This window comes from Sinocyclocheilus anshuiensis, unplaced genomic scaffold (assembly GCF_001515605.1).
Source record: "Sinocyclocheilus anshuiensis isolate Anshui unplaced genomic scaffold, SAMN03320099.WGS_v1.1 scaffold332, whole genome shotgun sequence".
In the NCBI taxonomy this organism is placed as follows: domain Eukaryota; kingdom Metazoa; phylum Chordata; class Actinopteri; order Cypriniformes; family Cyprinidae; genus Sinocyclocheilus; species Sinocyclocheilus anshuiensis.
The window spans coordinates 1,592,564-1,618,285 of NW_015554181.1; the positions used below are offsets into that span (position 1 = coordinate 1,592,564).

Genomic DNA, 25,722 nt, shown 5'->3' on the forward strand with positions numbered 1-25,722 from the left:
TTTATTTGTTAGTGATACTTATTTTAATTTGTATGTGCTAACGTGCGACCGCTTTTTCAAACACTAGTCCAACAAACTCTGATATGCATTCATGTCTGTGTGACTATATGATGATTATGAACAGGTACATTTTCTAAAATTGTAAACTTGACCAGGTGCATCTTACCAGTGCATCGTCCTCTTATTTTATCCCATGCATCCGCAGTCAAAGTATAATATATATGCTTTATAAAGTATTGTCGAGGTGATCAGGTAAACATATGCCAGTCTGATGCATGACTGGTACAAGCCAAGCAGCTTAAAAAGAGTGTTTGGCACAGAAAAACATCTAGTCTCCAGCTGACCACAAACCCTGATCAATCTACAGATGAACATATGCTGAACATTGTCAATGAAACCATGATTGACTAAAGGTGATATAAATTATTAACAGGATCTAACCTGACTGATTAAATGACATGATAACGGACCTTTCGTTTCAGTGTTGAGGTTATTCGTATGGGCGGAGCTGCGATAGTGATGTGGTTATATGAATTAGACGACATTAACATTAAGTTCCATTAATCTGATAAACATGAGGGATTGGACAAGCAAATAGTGTTTAGAAATGGGCAGGATAACGTAACCTCCAGTCAGATGGCACTTCCTGTTCCCACAATACACAAATAGACACACAAACACACACACACACACACTTAGTCGTCTCCTGGTTTTATCTTCATCTGAGCTTGCATCTGAGCAATCATCTGCTGCATGCGTCTCAGCTGCAAGAGAGGAAAAACAGTTAGAGAGACTGTTTCTGCATGTTTCACCTATATATATATATATATATATATATATATATACATACATACAGAATATATATATATATATATATAAATATACCAGTAAAATGTTTGGAATAATTAAGATTTTTCAATGTTTTTAATAGAAGTCTCACAAGGCTGTATTTCTCTGATCAAAAATACAGTAAAACATTAATGTTGTGAAACATTACAATCTAAAATAACTGTTTTCTATTTAAATATATATTGTAAAATGTTATTTATTGCTGTGATCAAAGCTGAATTTTCAGCATCATTCCTCCAGTCTTCAGTGTCACATGATCCTTCAGAAATCATTCTAATATGCTGATCTGCTGAAGCACTTATTATTATTATCAGTGTTAAAAACAGTTGTGCCGCTTTATGTTTTTTGTGGAAACTGTGACACACTACTATTCAAAAGTTTGGGGTAAGTATGATTAAAAAAAGAAAAAGACAAAAGTACTTTTATTCAGCAATTCTGCATTAAACTGATCAAAAGTGACAGTAAATACATTTTTCTATTTCAAATAAATGCTGTTTTTTTACTTGCCATTCACCGCAGATTGGTTTCCCACATAAATATTAAACAGCAACAATGAGAACCATTATTAGTAATTGAGCACTGATAATAATTGATAACTGAGGAGCAAATCAGCATATTAGAATGATTTCTGAAGGATCATGTGACACTGAAGACTGGAGGAATGATGCTGAAAATTCAGCTTTGATCACAGCAATAAATTACATTTGACCATATATTAGAAAACAGCTATTTGAAATTGTAATAATATGTCACAACATGACTGTTCTTACAGTATTTATTTATATATCACTGTAATATAACATGTCATCTGGTTCAATGCATTATAAATTTATCCAGCTAAATGTGTGTTTGTGTATTTTCACACTTTAAAGCACAAACTCTAACATTGTGACTTTGGAACACCTCATGAAGATCCAAGATGGACACGTACACATAAACACAGTAGTGAAACATAAACACAATTACCCAGCAGTCTCTAATTAAGGTCTAATCACAACAATCATGATAATTAGAGAACATACTGTATACAACTGCTCCTCTAAATACATCACTGAAGATGATGCTTAAAACTCACTCATGTTTGTTGTTTTTATAGCGAGCTAATGCTATTTTGTATCCTTTAAACATACCTTTAAACCCTCCCTTTTTGCACTTTTAAATATTAAGACGTTGGTTAGTAGGTTTATTAGTCTGTTTCCCTCTTTCTCTCCATAATGTAGCTGATTTCAGGTTTTACTATCTTTGTGGGGACATTTGGTAGATTAAACCTGTAAAAACAAAAACACCCTTTACATTGCAAGTGTTTCTGTACGTTCTGCCATGCAGGAAGCAGATGTCATTTCCTGTGCAGACATGGATGTTTACAAACTGCTCTGATTGCGTCCATGCCCGACTGCGATAGACATTCCCATAGGCCAGAATACCGCACACTAATTAAACACAACATATTTATACAGATAGATAGTAAGAATCTTCTAGTCAGTAGCCAAAATCCCAAATTCATATGCATATACATTGTGACCCACCTCAGCTTCCTTCTCCATGAGGATCTGGTCTTTGTCCAACACATCTTCATCAGCTGCCCTGCGGGAACACAGAGTACACCAAACGTTCACTCACAGATCCGTTCATGTACAGGATGATGATCTGCGACTGGGTTTATTTGTTGATTTGACATACCTGCCAGCTCGCTTTAGTCTTTCTGAACGGAAGTTCTCATAGTGGAGATCTTGAGTGACTTCCTGCAGGTCCTGCATGTGAGTTCTACACACACACACACACACACACAGAGAGAGAGAGAGAAACACACCTTCAGCAGAGGGCACTAGAGAACAAATGGAGAAATTCCTATGTTTATGTTCAGTTAATTCACTTTAATGGCAATGAATAGAACTTATTCTTACACACAGGCAAATAATACATAACACAAATAATACAATAATCCAGATTATTTTGTATTAACAACTTAAAATTATAATTAATTTATAAAATTATTCATTTAAAATTATATGTTACACATGTAGATATATATATGTATATATAAATGTGGCCTTTTGTCATTTGATAGGCACAAAATTCATTAAAAAGTCTTCACTAAACTTGGTAGAAAACAAGGTAATTCTACAAAGATTTATGATTTCTGTGCTGTTCCATGTTTGTAGCAACTGTTATGAAATTGCTCTGATTGCTAAAAACAAGGTAATTCTACAAAGATTTATGATTTCTGTGCTGTTCCATGTTTGTAGCAACTGTTATGAAATTGCTCTGATTGCTAAAAACAAGGTAATTCTACAAAGATTTATGATTTCTGTGCTGTTCCATGTTTGTAGCAACTGTTATGAAATTGCTCTGATTGCTAAAAACAAGGTAATTCTACAAAGATTTATGATTTCTGTGCTGTTCCATGTTTGTAGCAACTGTTATGAAATTGCTCTGATTGCTAAAAACAAGGTAATTCTACAAAGATTTATGATTTCTGTGCTGTTCCATGTTTGTAGCAACTGTTATGAAATTGCTCTGATTGCTAAAAACAAGGTAATTCTACAAAGATTTATGATTTCTGTGCTGTTCCATGTTTGTAGCAACTGTTATAAAATTGCTCTGATTGCTAAAAACAAGGTAATTCTACAATGATTTATGATGCCTGTACCAATCCATTTTAGTTTAGAAATTGCGCTTAATGTTCTTCCAAAACACTGGAAACTAGTCCGAGTTCATGTCTTGAACTTCCAAAGTTCTCTCAGCACGTTGTCATTTGGACCATTCTCAAAGAGCTCAGAGGAAACTCTTTGATGCTAAAAACAGGAATCGTATGAATCACACAATGTAAACTAACCACTGGATCCACACGTAGCAGGTCTGGTGCCAGTCAGAGTCAAAAGAAGTCAGATAACAGATACGATCAGGCCAGAAACAGATCTTGGGCAGAGCTGAAAACCTCACCCCACTTCAAGATTTCCACCGAACACCAAACTCAACCTGTGCAAACTATCTGGGAGATATTCCTAATTCAGTGTGTCAGAACAAACTGCTAAAGCGAATATGAGATTGAAAAATAGCCTCGCTTAAGCCAAAACCACATAAAAAAGCCGCATTTCCGAAGCACCTGTGGCGGATCAGACTTTAAGATTTATTTTTCTAACTTCAAAGCTGTTTTTCTAAGAAGCACATTCACAATGCCATTACGTAGTGACGCCACCAGCAGCCTCTTCCTGACATTCTCAGTGCTTTCATGTAATCTCAGCGGGGACGCGTTTCAATGGGAGAGCAGCTCCTGCTCCGCTGTGCTTTACAGAAACCCCCTCCTGTTATGACTAGTCCTGTTTTCATAGCGAGGAACCGCAGCGAGACCGGCTCGCACGGGACTGTGCATGTTATTGCTTGTGTGGGTGTCACTGTTGTGTGGTCTGAGTCCAAATAAACACGTGCATGACCGTATAAATGTACTTCGTCTGATCAAACTATATCGAACAAATTAAGAAGGGAATAAGCGTGCAAGATTTATAAGGGCCCATCTTTCCCATTCGTGCCAGATCTGGGGTGTGGGGTGTGGAGATACTGAAATTCTGTATGACTTGATCTCCAAATGGGCAAATAAACACATTGCTTCACAATGAACAAAGAAAAATGGCACAGTGGAGACTTTTATGCACGGGAAAGGGAGTTAAGATATGGCTGTACATGAAAATTGAAACAAGAAAAGCAGATTAGGGAATGTGCAAAATGACATTTTCATAAGCGGCTGGTCAGTGGATTCGCAACACAGTTGCCCCACAACAGCCAAATGGCATGTGAACATCAGTGTTGATGACGCTAACCAAAAATTTAAACTATTTAAAAAACACTTTTGTTAATTGAAATAAAGCTGCAATAAAATATAAAGTGAAAAACCTAAAATAAATAAAAACTAGAAATGTTGCCTTGGCAGTAGGGCTGCACGATTATGACAAAAATCATAATTGTCGATTATGCCGCTTTGAACGATTACGCAATTGTGGCATCCATAATTGTAATCGCGATTAGAAATTCGATGAATTGTGCAGCCCTACTTGGCAGCCAACTGAAAAAAGCTTAAGTACTAAAATGACTAACTAAAATAACACTAAAAATTTAATAAAAATTAAAACTGTTTATAAATATTTTAAAAAAATTTACAAAAGCACATAAAATTACTAAAAATTAAAGGGGTCATATGATGCTATTTTAAAGATAATTATTTTGTGTATTTGGTGTAACAGAATATGTTGACGCTTTAATGTTAAAAAACCACATTATTTTTCAAATACTGTACATTATTGTAGGTCCTATATGCCTGTTAGAACAAGCCGTTTTAGGTAGGCGTGGCTGACTCTTAACTTTTATAAAGAATATCTCTTAGTCTTTGCAACTTTACAGATCTTCTTTATGCACCAAGAGCTTGTAACACTCCAAAGAGAAAGGAAAACTTGAAATCGCATCATATGACCCCTTTAAAATAAAATGACTGAAAATATAAAGGTAAAAGGTAATTCAAAATACAAATAAAAATTGTATTTAAATGATACTAAAATAACACTGGCTGTAAAATTACCAGCATCAAAATGCAAAATGTAATAGCCAGTAGATTGTTGCAACACAGCTTTCAAAATTGTTGTTAGTGGTAACTAAAACAATTTTTGTTTTGTTAACTGAAATAAAGCTGCGATAAAATTAAAATATAAATATTAAATGAAGAATCTTAACTAAACAAAAATTAACAATGTTGTCACAGCAAACAAATGAAATATGTTTTCAAGCATTTTGGATTTTAAGCACTTGACCACTGAAAAATAAATAAATAAATAAATAAATTATAATAATGATGATGATTATGTACATAAAGGCACATAAAATGACTAGAAAAAAAAAAATGATTATGCAACCAACATCAATATGCAAAATGCTAAATTTAACGGTCAAAAAAATTTATATATCTATAAATTCATCCCTTTTTTCAAGATAAGGGACAAGTCTGGAAAAAAGGGACAAATTCATAGATGCAACCTCTTTTTTTGTGTCGTTTTGACCGTTAATATTAAAAATTCAAAAGCACAAAATCAAGAACCTTTCACACAGTTGCATGCTGATAATAGTTATTTCACAGTGTACGGAAACAAGGACTTTCCACAGTTTATTGCCAGCACTGAGAATCTTGATGTGACTTATCAGCGCAGGCCTCAACACAATCATTAGCTCTGCCTGTCTTTCTCTGAGGCTAAATGTGTTTGCATTGGCAGCGTGTTCACGTGGCTGGCAGAGGCACCTGGAGTCTGGCCTGGAACAATGGCACGGGAGTTTCTCTATGGCTCCGAAATGAAAAAGGAAGTGAGTTTCACCTATTATGCTTGTAATTTGTTTGTCATAGGATGCATTATGAGTCGTGACCATGTGTTTGTGGAGCAAGACTATTTGTGGGTACGAGTACAGGCGAAGCTCGTGTGGGCTGGACGTTGAAGTCTTTTCAGCCAAGTGCTCAATCAAGCTGAATTCACACTGTCAACCAAATCTGCCTGCATGCATGTAAAAAGAAAGATTTATTTCCTAAATTTATTTTGGAAAAATTAATACTTTTATTTAGCGAGGATGCATTAAACTGATCAAAAGTAAAAGTAAAGACATTAATAATGTTACAAAAGGTTTCGATTTCAAATAAACATTGTTCTTTTGAACTCTCTATTCATCAAATAATTGTAAAATATGTACAATACAACAATATGAAGCAGAACAACTGTTTTCGACATTGATAATAATCAGAAATGTTATTTGAGCACACGACTTGACATTAACTTTTTTGCTCAACAGCCACTGTGGCTAGTGGTTTTCCAAATTTACTAGCCACTCAGCATTTTCATTGGCCACAATTTTGGGAATTGTTGGGAAATGTTTTATATGACTTAATACTGCATACAAAAATGCAAAATTATAATAGCATAAATAATGTTGTGAGCTTGGTGTTTTAAAATAGTTTTTTTTTTTTTAAATATAGCCTACAAATATGAAATGTTGGAAAAAATGCAAAGATAAGCTACTATGAAAATAAACCGCCAGTAGGTGGCAGCAAGTGACAGTCTTAATTAACGAAGCATGCCTTCAAAAGATTCGTTCAGACGGCTGCTTCATTCAAGATTCTTTATGAATGAACCACTCAATCATTGACTCAAATGATTCCAAATTCAAAAGCGCAAATCATTCAATAACGAAACACCGCTGTGTGTTGCTCATAGATGCGCGACTGTTCTGCTGTGTTCTTTGTTTGGAACTATTTTCATGAACCAAATGTCAATGTTGACAATATTTCCTTTCAATAAATTCAAATTCAAATTCAAATATTGAACTAAAATATAATAACTACTCGTTTTAACTCTTGTATAAAATGTCAAATTTGCAATCGTGGTTTTCAGGGAAAACTTCACTCTTTTGGTCGCGTCGTTAATTAACTAGGCTGTATGTTATAAATATAAAAAAAAAGTTAAATTTTTACACAACACAGCATGGATCCATAAAAACACGACTCACTTGATAATACCAAGTGACGCAGAGCAATTTGGGCAGCGCAAAACTGAAATGTAAATGCAAAATATTGCATCTGTAAATACCAGCACCTAAACATAGTTCTGTCACTCTGTCAATCCTTTGGAGAGTCTGAAAATGCTTTAAATATAAAGGAAAGTAGTGCACTAGGCCAGAAACAAAATTAACCTGATTACGGTTTTTAAGTAAAAACTCTAAATGACTAAATTACAGCCTGTGCTTTATGTGCATACTGTAACATCTGCAAGACTAAAAAGGTTTGTAAACATTTGGTCACTTGCACAAAAATAGGAGTCACAAACAGGACAGGCACTATATTTAAGTACATAACACATCAAAAAATATAGGTAAATATAGTTTTCCTGTCTGTAGACCAATTATTATGAGCTTATACTTCAGGGAGCAAAACAGTAGTTTCACACAGTCAAGTTTCATCATGAATAAGCACCTTTAACCCAACCACTCCCTACAGACTTTACACGGTTTAAACCCATCACCGAGTATTTCAACACAATAACACTTAGTTTTTAGTGTAGATGTTGTTTGAGGCTCATGGAACTAACAAAATTACACAACAGCGCAGTATGAGCAATTATTAAATACTGTAAAAGTCACTATTCAGCAGTAAAGTGTGTCGAACCGAAAAGCCATGAAGTTCTTAACTGTGGTCTCTTGTGTCTAGATGAAACCGCTGGCTACCTGCGGCTCGTGAAGGCCTTTCATTCGCACAAAAACACACAGGGGTGTTATATAATTCTGAAAGAAACTCAACAGGACTGACCAATTACTTGGACCTGTGTGTGTGTGTGTGTGTGTGTGTCGGTACCAGGGCTAATGTTAATCCGGCGTCTCTGAAACAGCGGGATGCGAGGAGACGCTCACTCTAGCAAATTCCTGTCGATGTGTGTGTGTGGAGGCCTTCAGCAATGCTACAATTAAAGTATGAACAATTAGATAAGAATTGGCAGAATTTAAATGTAGCAGATTTTCTGGCTGAAAACATCTTTGCATTTCATTATCAGCATCACATGTTGGTATGCCAAAGAAAATATATGCTTTTTAAAGAAACGGTTCACCCAAAAAATAAAAATGCATGCCAAAAACGGTCATTATTTAATTACCTTGCTGTCTTTCCAAACCTGTATGACGATTTAGAAGAAATTTAGAAGAACAGAGTTCAATTTCGACAGGTTTTGTGAAGGTCAGTTTAAGACTTAAGACCTTTTAAAACCAGGTACAGAAAATTTCTACATGTAAATGTTGTATTAGCAACAGCTGGAAAAAAACAACTTCCAAAGATTGCACTTTTAATTTATTTTCCGAAAAAAAACTTAATTAAAATATGGAATAACTGTACTTTCTGATCACACTGAAAAGGCTCAAAAAAGGTTAAAAAAAAAATCAACTTAATTTAAAGATTTACATAAAGATACATTCACATTTTAAGCATAAACTTTTAATTTTAACTTGCATTTTAATTAAACTTATCTTGATTTAAGGCTGTTTAGATATTTGTATTGGAAAACAAGACAAAAATACTGTGGGAGATATTCTTTTTTTTTTTTCAGTGCATGCAAGGTTTAATAAAATGACTATGAATTTAAGATCTTTTTAAGACCTTAATTTGCAGAAGACCCGAGGAAACCCAGAAAAAGTATACTGGTCACTGAGGCTTTCAAGATTTAGAAGGACACAAATGCACCGTAACAGTATTTTATATGATTTATGCACTATATTTCTTTTTTTTTTTTAGAGTGTCATTGATAAATTGTCAGACTCAAAACTCAAATTAAAGCAAAAGCGATGCCAACCAAATAAGAACACATTCTCAAATGTATCTTTTTCACTCAAACTACAATGCTGACAACATATTTCGTAATAAAACATTTGTTAAACAATAAAAACAGATGCATATAACTTTTTGACCCCACTGTGTTTTTAAAAACAACTAGGCTGGTAACGGTTGGCAAGGGCACGATCTCGCAGGCATACAGCGCTCGTACGTCTCTCCCATTGAGCCAACTGAGAGGACAAAGAGAGGAAAGCTTTGACAGTTTGGAGACTGAGATATGAGCGTGATGGGGATCGCAGCATGGCAAACATCAACAATAACATTCAAATTCACATAAACACAACAATGCAACCCACCAAGCACACCTCCAATCTGGCCTGTGGGAATCGCATTCAACTCTACAAGAGAATACGCGCCCCAGATGTGCGTCAGTTCGGCTTTCCTTCTCACACGGACGAGATCTGCTGCTCTTCGGTATATATGACCGCTACGGCAGGAAGTGAGAGCTACCTAAACGTCCCTCGAGTACTTTATAAGTTTCAGGGTTTTATGACCTCACTCCGGTCTCAGATAAGAGTCCTGCACACCGCTGACCCGGCTTTCCCTGCCAATCGGCTTGACACATTACAGGAAGGCCATATTGTTCTACACAAGCTGCTTCCCCCTTTCATGATGGTGCGAGAAAGATCGCAGATCTCCTGTGAGAGAATGAGAGCAAAGCTATCACGGTGAGAAAGTGAGGGTGAAAATCAAACATAAATATCAGTCAGGCCGCGAGGACACAATGGGTCATTTGTCAAGCTTACGGCAGGATTTTGGGAACCATCACCGGCATCATGAATGGGAGCGGGAAATACTAAACTGCTGACTTGCACTTCCACGCAAGTCAGAAACGATGACTGGAAGTTGCATCCAAGAGTTTACCTCAGTCTTCTTTGGGAAAGATAAGGTAGAGAAAAATTTGAAGGGTGTGTTCGTCCTTGTCTGACAATGCAAAAAAAAGGATTCAAGCATTTGTGGAGGTACCAATGAAAAGAACAAGCATTAAACTTCCTCCAATTCATTCACATTAACATTCAGGTTCGATGGAGCAATTTCCTAAAATTAAGTTCTAAACAATCAAGTTTCAAGTAGTCTTGGGTTTCTCAGCAACAGTAAAGGGAATAGATTAAAAGAATAGTTCGGCCAAACATGCAAACTCTGTTATTATTTAGTGAGAATGAGATTTGATGGCGATATAGAGAGGAGAAAGATTTCTCATGAATAAGGACCTAAATTTAGGGCTGTTCCACAAAGAAATATAATTTACAGTCCTGATAAAAAATGTAGGGTCGGCATGCAAGACTTTTTCAATATTTAAAAAAAAATATGCTCACCAAGGTTGCATTTATTTGATCAAAAATACAGTAAAATCAGCAATATTGTGAAATATTATTACGATTTCAAAAAACTGTTTTCTATTCCAGTATATTTTAAAATTTAATTTCTTCCTGTGATCAAAACTGAATTTTGAGCATCATTCCTCCAGTCTTCAGTGTCACGTGATCCTTCAGAAATCATTCTAATATGCTGATTTGCTGCTCAGGAAATATTTCTGATTATTGTCAATGTTGAAAGCAGTTGCACTGCTTCACATTTTTGTGAAAACTGTGATACATTTTATTTTTCACAATTCTATGATGAGTACAAAGTTCAAAAGAACAGCGTTTATTTGAAACAGAAATCTTTAGTAACATTATAAATGTCTTTATGGTCACTTTTGATCAATTTAATGTGTCTTTACTAAATAAAACTATGAATTTCTTTCAAAAAACGGTTGTGCATGACCTTAAAAGACTTGGAATATTACGCATAAGCTGTATAGACTATATGTTCATAGTGCTTTATGTCTGAAAAATTAGTAAATGAGTTTTCATTTTTGCTGAACTCTCCCTTTAAAACAACAAAACAGGCATTAATAAACACAGCAATGTGGGAATGTGGATCAAAATGTGTTTTGAAATTACCTGCAGGAAGAGAAAAATGGCATCTATGGAGCAGGCGAATAACAGGAACTACTAAAAATACAAGCATTCAGTGTCCAAAGCCATGTCTAAAAATGGACTAGCATAGGCAATCAAGTCCTGTGATTTTCTGAGCCATCAAGGAAGTGCATTGGATCAAGAGTGAAAATGTTTGTTGTGTTTTTCTGTGTGAACTATTTCTATTTGACATCATTACATCAAACCCAAAAAACCCACGTTTGTAGAGCAAAGAACACACACATTTGGGTCATTTAGCTTGAAACTACTTAGATGGACGTTCATGCAATGATTGCCGGATGTGGGCTAGATTCCATCAGTCTTATCTAAAACTGACCATTTTCTGACGATGTTTACATGCAAGAACACACACATAAAAGCCGCTGACAGAGGTCAATCGGGATGACTAATCAGAACACCCTAAACTCAAGACATAAATGAGAAGAGTTCAGTAACTACTGGGCTTTTTTGTTGTTCATACTAGTGAAAGTCACTGATCAGCAGGTGTCTGGGGGTTTAACAGTAGTTTAGGTGAAATGCAGGGGACGGAGGGCAAATTACCTCACTACTGTCTCGTTACGACTCTTTTGTCATGTAAAATCTAATAACGTGCAACATGCCGAGCTACAGGAAAAGGCACAATACTATACTATATAAGACTATATAGCACATTTTTCTTCTTGATCTTGTTTTGGGGGTGTACTAGAACAGGCTCTCATACTAGGTTGTTCAAAAAACACATTATTTTTCACATATTTTACATTATTACAACACCTCTCTCCCCATTCTGGCATGAACGGCTCGAATAGTTCCTGTATCAAATGAAAGCCCGCCTTCTGAAATACGAAGTGTGCTGTGATTGGTTATCTGGGCCAGTGTGTGTTTTGATTGGCAGCACTCGGTGCCTGGTCGGGAAATGTCACGCCCCTAACCATAGCCGCCTGCGAGCTTCTGTGTAAACATTGCGTCAAAATCAAATCAATTTGAGCGCAATTTAAACCCGGATGATTGTAACCACTCTAAGTTCGTCTGCCTTGAGAAAGCTAGCGTGTCTCTGACATAGTGATAACACTCATTGCCTTCTCTAGTGCAGCTCAACCAGGTCTCGTCCCATTCGTCGATATTTGTGATATCACAAATCCCGGAAAATATGCGTTGTAGTCCAAACGAGTCGTTCGTTGTAGTTTTTGAAAAGTGATTTCTGTTAAATAAAATATCTCCTTTTGAAGTGGACTTTCAGCTTTGTAACTTTGCAGAACTTTTTTATACTCAAACAGCAACATTACAGACTACCTAAAGTTGAAAAAGTGAAAAAGCATAATAGCACCCCTTTAACCAAGTTACATGTTGCTGACTTCAGTTATAGCCATGATAAGCTTCTGAAACAGTATTAGTTACACTACAGATTTTAACACAAAATAGCTCACTACAACACTACAGAGCAGATTCTTTATAATTATATAACTATCAGATGGTATCATTTATTTTTAAAATCAGATAAGTATTTTTAACTGACCTAAACAATAAGGATACAAATTAAGGTGAATTTGCACTAAATAAATAATCATTTTAACCTCATTTATGATACATTGCCATTCAGAAGTTTGGGGTCAGTAAGACTTTTTGTGTTTTTTTTAAATAAATGAATACTTTTAATAAAATTTATCAAGTTTTTTTTTTTTTTTACAAAAATATGAAGCAGCTCAACCGTTTTCAACATACAATCAGATAATAATCAGAAATGTTTCTTGAGCAGCAAATCAGCATATCATGCGACACTGAAGACTGGAGTAATGATGCTGAAAATTCAGCTTTGCATCACAGGAATAAATTACATTTTTAAATATATTCACATAGAAAGCAGTTCTTTTAAATTGTATTAATATTTCAGAATATTACTGATTTTACTGGATTTTTCATCAAATAAACACAACCTTGGTAAGCAGAAGAGATTTCTTTCAAAAACATTAAAAAAATCTTACCAACCCCAAACTTTTGAATGTTAGTGGGTATAAAATGTATGCACCTAAACAATGCTTCAAAGCTTCACATTTGTGTGGGTTTTTTTTTATTTTTTAAATGGAGGTATGAGTAATAAAGTAATAATGAAACTGAAGGTTTTAAGTTAAACAGAGGCGGAGTATGATTCTAACACTGGCAAAATAAACCTCCACCATTTGCGATCATTAACATAATTGTGTTAAAAACAGCAGCAGAAATGCTGAACAAGCTCCAGTGCTCATGTTGATCTGTGCAAGCTTCCTGTGGGACTACAGATAACGTCCCAAAGAAGTGGAGCCAGATACACGCTACATAATCACGTCCCACTTAACCTGCGGAGCACATCAGCAGGAAGACGCGGAGCCAGCGGGTGTGTGATTCTCTGTGTGTTAAAGGGAAACATCTGCAGACTTCACAAGGAGAACACTATTGTCCATGACGAACTGCTCACTAAAGCACATACAGTGCATGGCCAGCATGTCTTTTTCTATACTTGTGTCCATGCCAGACTGCCAGGAATGTCACAATGCATGAATGCATGAATGCATGTACACACCCCAACCCTACAGTAACACACCGTCTGATCACCAAACACTCAATGCACCAGTCAAATGTGTGTTTATCATTATCCTAAAAAGCCCAAAGCTGGAATCAACACCAAAGATGATCAAATATAACATCTGTTGTTAGTTTTGTGGCTTGTTGTCAACTAGTCATAGGTCAAATGATCAGTTGTGCTTGTTCTAGACAGAGAGAGTCAGATCCTCACCCTTCTCTTGAGACGGTCTCGCTCTCTCAGCGTGAGCGTGTCGGCTTTGGCGATCACAGGAACGATGTTGACTTTGCTGTGGATCGCCTTCATAAACTCAACATCCAGAGGCTTCAGGCTGGGAAAAACCAAGCACACAGAAGCACAAATCACATACGTTTGGGGTCAGTAAAATTTGAAAGATATTAAGAAAAGATGCATTAAATTGAACGTAAATGAAAGTAAAGACATTTATAAGCTTACAAAAGATTTCTATATCAAATAAATGCTGTTCTTTTAATAAAAATAAAGATTTGAATTAGGACGACTTTGCTCTAACTACACCAAAAAAAAAAACTATGAAACAATTTATGTACACCAAAAGTTTGGGGTCAGTAAGGCTTTTTTTTTTTTTTAAGAAATTAATCTTTTCATTTGTCAAGGATGCATCAAATTGTTCAAAAGTGTCAGTAAAGACATTTATAATGTCACAAAAGATTTCAATTTAAATAGATGTGGTTCTTTTAAACTTTTTATTCATCAAAGAATCCTGAAAAAAATGTATCATAAAAAAAATGTACAATGAAAATACAGGTACTGTATCTGTTTCGGGTAAGTACCAAAAATAAAAGTCTCCGTATCGGACTCGTTCTGGAAAAGTGGTATCGGTGCATCCCTATTTAATTCCTATTTCAAATAAATGCTGTTCTTCTTAACTTTTTTTTCATCAAAGAATGCTGAAAATAACATGCATCACAGTTTCCACAACAATATGAAGCCACACAACAGTCTTCAACATTGATAATAATCAGAAATGTTTCTTGAGCAGCAACAAATCAGAATGATTTCTGAAGGATCATGTGACACTGAAGACTGGAGTAAAGATGCTGAAAATACAGCTTTGCATCACAGGAATAAATTACATTTTAAAATATATTCAAATAGAAAATAGTTATTTTAAATTGTACTAATATTTCACAATATTGGTTATTTTACACAATTTTTCATCAAATAAATGCAACCCTGGTGAGCAGACGAGACTTTTTTGAAAAACATTTAAAATTTCTGATGGACAATTCACATCACTTTTGAACTTAAACTTTAAAGTGCAAAGTTTTGGTGTAAGTTCCACCAGTGCTTTTTGTTAGTGATTCATGTTGCTTTAATGCACCACTTCTGCTGCAAACAGACCTTAATTGAAGGCTAAAGCCATTTTCTGCATGAATAATGTTTTATTGACTTATGATGAAAGGCATAACATGTGCAGGAGTTTTACAATTTTTCATCAAATAAATGCAACCCTGGTGAGCAGACAAGACTTAATTTCTGATGGACAATTCACATCACTTTTGAACTTAAAACTTTAAAGTGCAAAGTTTTGGTGTAAGTTCCACCAGTGCTTTTTGTTAGTGATTCATGTTGCTTTAATGCACCACTTCTGCTGCAAACAGACCTTAATTGAAGGCTAAAGCCATTTTCTGCATGAATAATGTTTTATTGACTTATGACGAAAGGCATAACATGTGCAGGAGTTTTACCCGTGTCCAAACGGAGAGATGAAGTAAAAGCAGCAGTGCACTCTGTTGTCAACGATGTGTCTGCGGTTCAGGCCGCTCTCGTCATGCAGGTATCGCTCAAACTGATTATCAATATACTGGATGATCGTCTTAAAACTGTCGAACAGAATAAAGCAGAGATCAGAGAACGAGCTGAAAGGAAATACTCAGACATAAAAGCTTGTGATTGTATTAAACTAACGCATTAAACAAGCATCGGATACGGATCTCAGCTGAACAAAACCATAATCTAATCATGAGATATCAAGATGCACTTTAGAAACAAACAAACAAACAACCACTTTGTCCAAATAAAGCTTATCAAAACGCTCCACAACATCATGCTTACTGGTTCCTGTCCAGTATAGACAGACCACATGCACCAGTGTTAACTTATTATCATTGAGATCTTATTATAGATTTGAATAATATTTCAAATTAGTTTTTCTATTCATATTTTCTTTTTTTTATTTTACATTTAAGTAAACGTTAGTAGTTTAGTTATGTTTTTGTTAATTTTATTATTTTTTAAACATATTTATACAGTTTTTGATCATTTTTACTTCAGGTTTAGTTTTTTAGTACATCAGGTTAAATAACAAAAAATCTGAAAGTTGTTGAAAATGTTTGTTTCAATTAACATTTAATTTATTTCAAGAAAAAAAAAGAAGAACTGTTCCCTTGGCTAGTTGAATTTTTTTATATATATTTTTATATTTGATAAGATTTTATATTTTGTTTGTTACCATTTTTTATTTCAAGTAAAATGTGTTTTTTATGGTTTTAAATTATTTTTTTAGTACATCTATTTAAATAAAAATGAGAAATGTTGCTTTTAAATTTTTTATTTTATTTTGGTTAAAGTTTTTAAAAAAATTATTTTTATTATTATTATTTATTTATTTTAGTTATTATTTTAATATATTTTTTTTTTTACAGTTGTAGGTTTTTAGTACATCAAGTTAAAACTAGTGCTGTCAAACGATTAATCGCCATTAATCACATACAAAAAATTTTTTGTTTGCATAATATATGTGTGTGTTCTGTGTATATTTATTATGTATATATAAATACACACACATACAGTATATATATTGAAAATATTTACATGTATTTACATGTCTATATTTATATTCATATAATTTATATTACAAATAAATATATTTAATATATAAACATAACATATTTTTCTGAAATATATACATGCATGTGTGTGTATTTATATATACATAACAAATAGACACAGCACACATACATATATTATGTAAACAAAAACTTTTATTTTGGATGCGATTAATCGCGATTAATCGTTTGACAGCACTAATTAAAACAAAAAAAAAATTGTATCAATTGTTTTGTTTCACTTAACTTTTTTCCAAGTAAAAATTATGTTTTTATGCTTTTATTTTAAGGTTTAGTTAACTACAATGACCCTGATATGCACCAACTCTCAGTTCTCTAAAGTCTCACCACCAGCTTCCCTTTTGCTCTAAAGTCTCCAGACTTATCTAAACATCACACGCTAAACTAAACTAAACTTAACCCCTTAACCAGAACTAAAGCACTTCTGTGTCTTCTGATAAACGTCATGCACGAATCGGCCTTGACACCGCAGCCTTATCGAGAGGCTGAAGGAGAAGAAGACGTGATATGACAGTAGGTAGGTAATGTGGATGGCACATTTTCATTATCAGCCCGAGAAGTCTGTGGGTGAGAGATGGGGAGGATATTGTTCTTTCAAACAGGACGTTCCCAGCATTCCTTAGCAAGGCTCAATGACCAATAGAGCAACAAGAGACAACAGCTGCCTCCAGTCTACAGTCAAGTGCCATAATGTAAATAATCTCTGCTATGCAGATACAGTACAACACAAAACATGGGGTATTCAATTAATAATCAGTCCGGTCTTCCATTAAAGAGGTCATAGTTATTATACAAGTTATTTTATACATTAAAATAGACAAAATTGTAAAATTGCATGACAAGATGCCTAAATTTGTGGTTCCTCTAGCATTTTTTAAACGCACAAAAGGCAAACAAAATAAGAAATGCTGTTCTGCATTAAACTGTGAGTGAAGAAAATGATCCACTCCTATGCACACAAGCATTTGGAGACTTAATTTCAATGCATTAGACAAAATATCACAGAGCAAGTGACATTTTAAAATAACAAAATGTTTTTCTTTAAAAGTGCAGGTGCTTGTCCAGTCCTGTACAAGAGAGTAATGAAAAGAAATAAAATGTCATTTGGACTAATGCAATAATGCAACACAGAAACACTGTAAATGCCACTACATTTTTAGCAAATGTAAGCATATCATGTTTTGAACTGCAACAGCATGTATTTACAGCAGGTATACCCTGCTTTGCAAATATCCAGTCATTATCTACCACCAATAATTTACAGGGAAAATGAAAATGCATGGGACAGCTGACATAATAATAAAGAACGTCAAATTTGAAAATAAATATATGGCTCAGAAGACAGAAATTTCACCTTCCACACCCGTTGACATTGATTAGATGACCAAAACATTTCTGACCTCATGAACATACCAGAAATTAATATTGTTTTTATATGCAAAAAAGCTAATTACAATGACTAACCCTACCGTACCACTTTTAGAATTAGAAAATAATAATAAACATTAAAAATTATATTTGAAGTATGATTCATTTTTCTAATTGAAGATGTCTCCAGATGTCTCTAAAGGGAGGTTTGGTCTGATTTAGCTCACACTGACCAGTCCTGGCTGTTGATGGCGTCTCCATATCCAGGCGTGTCCACCACAGTGAGGCGGAGCTTCACTCCCCTCTCCTCGATTTCCACCGTGGATGCTTCAATCTGGACCGTGCGCTCGATCTTCTCTGCAAGTACAAAAACATCCCATCAGAACAAAAACACGCAAGTTCACAGAAAAAAAGAGGAACAGTTGAGGAAGAGCATCAAGACAAATCAAATTAAAAATACTAATGATTTATCGATGCACCGTGAAAAAGATTAATGAGCATTTTCTGAGAACCTTTGGGAGGAGGCCCTGGGCTACAGATGGGATTACTTTGTTGAAAACAACCTTTTACTCTAGAGAGCTTTCATAGACAAAGTGCTCAACAGAGGCATTTAAAGGGATTTTACATGCATTGAGCATCTAAATCAGAAATGTTCTGCATTCCACCGGGAGCAGCATCATGCTGAAGACAATATTACTTTACGCAAAAAAGCATTTGGACACTTTAAAAATGTCTTCATTTATTGCATTAGACGAAATATGCAATAAATATAATATATTATGGAAATATTACTTTACGCAAAAAAGCATTTGGACACTTAAGGCACAGTTAAAAAATGTCTTACTTTACTGCATTAGGCAAAATATGCAATATATTATATTATATATTAGTATAATATAACATTTAGATCATAACAGACCTTTATTTGTGAAATGTTTTATTGAAAAGTGTTTGTGCTTGTCTGTTTTTACAATTACAGGGCTTCCGTATGGTTTCATAAAGGTAAACTTAAGACTTTTTAAGACCTTTTAAGACCATGTAAAGGGAATTTAAAGGGAAAACAAGTTTTCATACCCTACTGACAGATATTTGTTCTTATTTTAGGCATAACCGTGATGAAATTCAGACTTTCTGCCCTGATTTAAGACCTTTTTAAAGCTTTCATTTGTGGAAGGGTGAATTACGACTTTTAAGACCTTTTGTAAGACCTGCAGAAACCTTGTAATTAAAGCATACTTTGATATTTCGTTATCATGTAATGGCATTCAGACAGTTTTACATGTGAGTGTTCACATATTTTTCGGGTCAAAATGAGGTTCATATAAAGAGGCTTTTCTCATGACTGCTAGGGATCATTTCAGTCTTGGACACAATATCCTGACCTGTAGAGTTAATGAAGACCTCAGGAGAGCTGTTTGTGTGTGTGTGTGTGTGTGTGTGTGTGTGTGTGTGTTTTACCTGCCGCTCCAGGTATATAGCGCTCTGGGTAGAGGTCAGTCAGGAAGAGGCTGTTGATCAGGGTTGATTTACCAAGACCAGACTCTCCTAAGATGACAAATAACACCAGGTTAAAAGCACAGTGTGTGTCTGTCTGTATCCGTGTGTGTGTTTATATGTTCCTCACCTACAACCATCAGAGTAAACTCAAAGCCTTTCTTCACAGACTTCCTGTGAACCTGATTTGGCAGGTTGGCAAATCCCACATATCCTGCAGCATCAGGGAACTAGAACCACACATCAGAACGGTTAGAGAAATAAAGTTTAATATGGAAATGTTCAATACTTAAAGTTGAAGTGTGTAACTTTTGTGGCACCAAATGGAATAACAAAATAATAATAACAACAACAGATTTTCCTAACACTCCCTTCATCTTCTATTGGTTGAGCAAACAGATAGTCCCGTCCCCAAACTCACGCCATTGGTTAAGTCAGTTGACAAATCATTTTCAATTACTTAATTACAGTGAACATTAAATATTTTAATATACAAAACAATTACACACTTCGCCTTTAAATAAGTGTGAGAATCTTACCTTTCCTTTTTCTCCAGACTGCGACATTTTGTTTCTGACGACACAACTAAATAAAGAAAAAAATATTGATCAAACAAAATAAATAAATGCATTACAAGTCTTTTGGAAGTCCTTATAGATTTATCTTACATACCCAAAGAACAGGGTGGCTATGATAATGCTAAAAATACTGCAAAAACTAATAATGAAAAATATGTATTCAACACTTAGTTTATACAACATTTACTCCATAAAAGAAAAAAAAAACTATTATTATTCCAGTCTTCAGTGTCACATGATCCTTCAGAAATCATTCTAATATGCTGATTTGCTGCTCAAAAAACATTTCTGATTATTATCAATTTTGAAATCAGTTGTGCTGCTTCATATTTTTGTGGAAACTGTGATAAATTTTTTGGTCAATAGTTCACAAAAATTGCATTTATTTGAAAAAAAAAATCTTTTGTAATATTAATAATGTATTTAATGTCACTTTTGCTCATTTTAATGCATCCTCGCTGAATTAAAGTATTTGTTTTAAAAATTCTTAAAGGGTTAGTTCACCCAAAAATGAAAATTCTGTCATTAATTACTCACCCTCGTGTTGTTCCAAACCCGTAAGACCTTCGTTCATCTTCGGAGCACAATTTAAGATATTTTTGATGAAATCTGAGGGCTCTCTGAGCCTCCCATAGACAGCAAGGTAACTACCACGTTCAAGGTCCAGAAAAGTACCAAGATGATCGACAAAGTAGTCCGTGTGACATCAGTGGTTCAACTGTAAAGTTACGAAGCTACGAGAATACTTTTTTTGTGCAAAGAAAACAAAAATAACGACTTTATTCCACATTTTCGTCTCTACTGCGTCACTTTGGATGCGCGTTCACGACAGTACCATGACGCGAGCGTGTGGCGGCGTTGACCCAGATCCGGCGTAATGACGTCATCAGTAGCTTCGTAACTTTACAGTTGAACCACTGATGTCACACGGACTATTTTGTCGATCATCTTGGTACTTTTATATATATATATGTACGTTCACTTAAATTCTGCAAATTATGTGTTATTCAAAAAAAGTGGTCATGCTACGAATATTTGAACATTTTACACAATGCTTAATCAGATTTAGGGTTCATTTCCATTTTTTTCTATTCTTATTTAGGCCTACACCAAATAAGTACAAAACAAGAAAGAAGGTCGAACTGTGTTCTTCATTTTTATGATCATGAGTGTTTCTACTCCCAAAACAGGAAAAATGTGCCTTGCATCACAGGAATAAATGACATTTTACAATATATTCAAACAGAAAACAGTTGTTTTAAATTGCAATAATATTTCACAATATTGCTGTTTTTACGGCAATCATATAATCATGCAGCATTGGTGAGCAGAAGAGCTCTTGAAAAGTTTTTTTTTTTTTTTTAAATGTGTTCACTTTAATTCAGTAATTTTGTTCTATTCGAACAAATCATCATGCTTTGAAATGTTGTGAATATTTCAACATTTTACACAATGTTAAATCAGATTTAGGTTTCGTTTCCATTTGGCTCTAACCTTATTTACACAAAACAAGAACAAAACAAGGAAGAAGGTTGGACTGAGCTCTTCATTTTTATGATCATGAGTGTTTCTGCTCTAAGACAGGAAAAATCAAGAGTCAAAGTGTTTTTCAGGAAAGTATGGAAACTAATTTAGGATGAATGTAAGATTGTGGGTGTAGCCGTGCTGCTTTTATAATACAGGACACTGCAATCCCTATTTTATCACACAAACACACACACACACACACACACACACACTCTGGGAGGTCTTGTTATTGCTGGCTGGGAATTATGGCAAGGATAAACTCATTGCAGATTAATCAAGTGGCCTCATTATCGGCGCAGCGGTCACACCGGGGGTGATTTTTTTTTGCATTAACACGTACATTAAACTTCAAAACCAAGAAAAGATTGAACAAACTCACCAGCTTTCAACTCTACCTCACCCTTTTGTAGGCTGTGACCTGACTTAAGAGATTTACTGTTTTTACGATAAAGGGAAAAATGGTTTTGAGGTTCTTAAGAGAATTCCTGACGGAGCTTAGTGGATTGTAAGCTCGTGAGACATGTGACTGGAACGCCACATATACAGTCAGTCGGATCAGAAAGCTGGGTTTGCTGATGGCCGACGCTTGCTGCCGTTTCACAACCAAACTACCGTTCAAAGCAGCACTTGAGTTTATGAGTGAAACGTGCGCCTCGTGACCTCTGGCGCAATTCGCTTCACTTTTGAAAAGTGGCTCCGGCTCTGGCGTATTGATGAATGATTTTCAAGACAAAGGACGGAATCACTTTTAAACACAGGTGGAAATGACACATCAGGAGTGCGGGATGCGATGTGAGAACGAAGAGAGGAAACAACAGAGAGAAAGAACTTTGATGACATTCAGAGCCAAGATGGCAGAGACAGTCTGCAGTTTCCAGTAGCTATCTGAGTTAAAGAGTTTACTTTAAACTAGCAATATTGCAGATTAACTAACCATTTCAAGATTATCGTCTGATAACTGGGCCCAATTATCCAATTAACAGAAGTGTGTCAATCCACCTTGTAAAATCCAGCGACAGCCTTGTCAACGCATAATGCATGTTTTATACTTTCAAATAGTAAATTATTGTGCAAAATACACAAAAGTGAGAGTAAAGTCATTTATAATGCTACAAAAGATTTCTATTTCAAATAAATGCTTTTTGTTTTTACTTTCTATTCATTAATAAAGAAAAAAAATGGATCATGTTTCCATAAAAATATGAAGCAGCACAACTGTTTTCAACATTGATAATAATAAGAAATGTTTCAAAATCAGCATATTAGAATGATTTTTGAAGAATCATGTGACACTGAAGTGCTGGAGTAATGATGCTGAAAATTCAGCTTTGCATCACAGGAATAAATTACATCTTAAAATATATATAAAAAAGAAAAGTTATTTTAAATTGTAATATTATTTCACAGTATTACTGATTTTACTGTATTTCTGAGTAAATAAATGCAGCCTTGGACATCTTTCAAAGACATTAAAAAAATCTCACCAGCACCAAACTTCTAAATTTGTGCTATTCTGAAGTCATCATGCTGTAAAAAATTAAATCATATTTGAACATTTTACACATTTAACCAGATTTAAGTTTCAACTTCAAACGGTTTCTCATTTACACAAAATAAGCACAAAAAAATAATAAACGCTGTTTTTGAATCATTCCTCCTCTGCTCTGAATAAAACATGCTAAAATGTGTCCTATACAAGATATAAACAACACCTAAAAGTCAAAAGTTTCAACGCAAACCTATACAGGACTGCTAAAGGAAGCAAAAGACACTTATTTGCACAAAAGAAGCACATTTGCGCAATAAAACAGAAAATAAACTCTCATCTGAAACAGTTAATAGTCCTTCATAATGAAGAAGTCATTTAGAAACTCATCTTGTTTACTTGTCACATGTCTTGCCAAAAGCCAAAATCCTGCTCATTATAAAGTGGGGATTTCCTTTCAGACCACTTCTATTCAGGTTCAGGGTTATTTTAACATAACATGAGCCAAAAGATATAATTCTGATGAATACAAGCTGCCTGAAGTTCTCTTATTCAGTTTGACAAAAAAAAATGTGATCTAGATATTGTTTTATAAATACCCAGCGAACAGTAAAACGTTCTGAGAACTTAGGCTAACATTCTTTTAAGGTTCTCTCAAGGTTATGAACAAACGTTCTTCCAGTAACATTAACAGAACGTTCGCTTAAAGCTGTCTGGGCCTATATAGCACAGAAATGTTATTTATACATTGTTTATGCACATTTTTTTCTGAAACATTTTTTAAACCTTTTTTTTTTTTTTGGAAGGTTCAGAGAATATTCAGAAATAACGTTGTCATAATGGGAACGTTAACAAAACGTTCTTAGAACATATTTTACCCCCTGAGACCCAAGCAGAAATGGTTTTGGACTAGTGTTTAAAACTTTTTTTTCATCAACACTATAGTACTAAATTTATAGTACTAAATATTCCTTTGTTATGCTGTATTTTGCTAATTTTATCATCACATTCCATTATTTGACTATTATTGTAAAGCACTCCATAGCATTTGGAACATAAATGTTCAAAAATATATTACAAATGTAATTATATAATAGTAATATTTGTATGTAAGCAATAATCACATATCTAATATATAATCAACATGAATATTATATTATTAGCACATACTAACTTTAGCGAGCACAGAGAAAGGTCCAGAATGTTCTCTTTAAAGGGGTCATATGATGCGATTTCAATTTTTCCTTTCTGCTGCACACCCAACGCGCTTTACAATCATATGAGGGGATCTCTCTTCAACCACCACTCTATTACAAGAGAAAGGTATTTATAATCACAACATGTGTTGGACGTGATGTTACGAAGAGGAGTGATTTTTAAACTAAATTGCAATACTTCCCTGCCATAGCCTATATTGAGGCGGTGGATATAGGCTAAGCAACTATAAATCACTTCCTGCCTTCCAGCTGCATTTCGCGCGTCATCAGAATCACGTGATTGCATACCACCTATTCGGCCAATCACAACACACTGGATAGCTGGCCAATCAGAGCACACCTTGCTTTTCAGACCGATGAGCTTTGTAAAAATCGACGCGTTTCAGAAAGGCGGGGCATAGAGGAGAAACAATAATGTACAGTATGTGGAAAATAATGTGTTTTTTGAACCTTAAACCGCATAAACACATTGCATTACACCAAATACACAAAATAATGTTCTTTTTAGCAGCATCATATGACCCCTTTAAGATACGACAGTACTTTAAAAAAAGGAATTAATTTTCTCATTAATAACAAAAAAACTGAATCATGCGCCGAAATGTTGGCTCCATGTTAAAGTGAGGAGGTTGGTTCCAGGCGGAGAACGTGCTGTTAAACTTTGAAATGTACGACAGTACTTTAAAAAAGGAATTAATTTTCTCATTAATAACAAAAAAACTGAATCATGCGCCGAAATGTTGGCTCCATGTTAAAGTGAGGAGGTTGGTTCCAGGCGGAGAACGTGCTGTTAAACTTTGAAATGCGCTGTCAAACTGGCCATCAGCTCCTCGACTCCCCCAAACCTCTTTCTGAGCAACACGTCTCTGAATTCACATGATGCCAAATCCCAATGTAATTTATAAATGAAATAAACAACAGATAACCTTGGGTACATTTTTATAGCACCCCGTTTAAAGCGAAAACACCTCCTCCTCTTCCACACCCTGCTTGATAAAATGTTCTTCATTCAGTGCACGTAGCACATCTAAAACTGACACACCCGCAATAAAACAAAACACATCTTACACTTTCAAACTGAGAAACCAAGTAGGCTATCGAGTGATACAACTATATTATTTAATCAAACTTCTTCTCAGTGTAACTTTGCACCAACTTTGACATGCAACAGTCACTGGAGCCACACAGGAATTGATACAAAGTGATTAATCACTTCCGGATACAAACGCGAAGAAACTTTAACTAACTTTTCAGCCGCCAGAAGCCCTTACCTGTTATAAACGCGTGATAAAACTAAAAAAACTGGAGTTTTTTCCACCTCCCTTGTTTTCTTTCTTCCCAGCAGGCCAATCCAGCGAATCCGGAAATCGCTACAATTCCGTCCTTATCCCAT

General features: G+C 34.9%; 1 protein-coding gene across 1 annotated transcript; it reads right to left on the reverse strand.

Moving 5' to 3' along the window:
• Positions 1-25,722, reverse strand: LOC107670981 (septin-2-like). The gene is made up of 11 exons (XM_016463796.1): positions 25,601-25,722; positions 20,061-20,106; positions 19,652-19,751; positions 19,486-19,572; positions 18,261-18,384; positions 15,499-15,633; positions 13,976-14,099; positions 9,785-9,888; positions 2,530-2,613; positions 2,376-2,433; positions 1-764 (listed from the first exon to the last, which is right to left on the reverse strand). Exons 2-11 carry the CDS (start codon positions 20,085-20,087, stop codon positions 696-698), a joined length of 912 nt encoding a protein of 303 aa, XP_016319282.1. The 5' UTR covers positions 20,088-20,106; positions 25,601-25,722; the 3' UTR covers positions 1-695.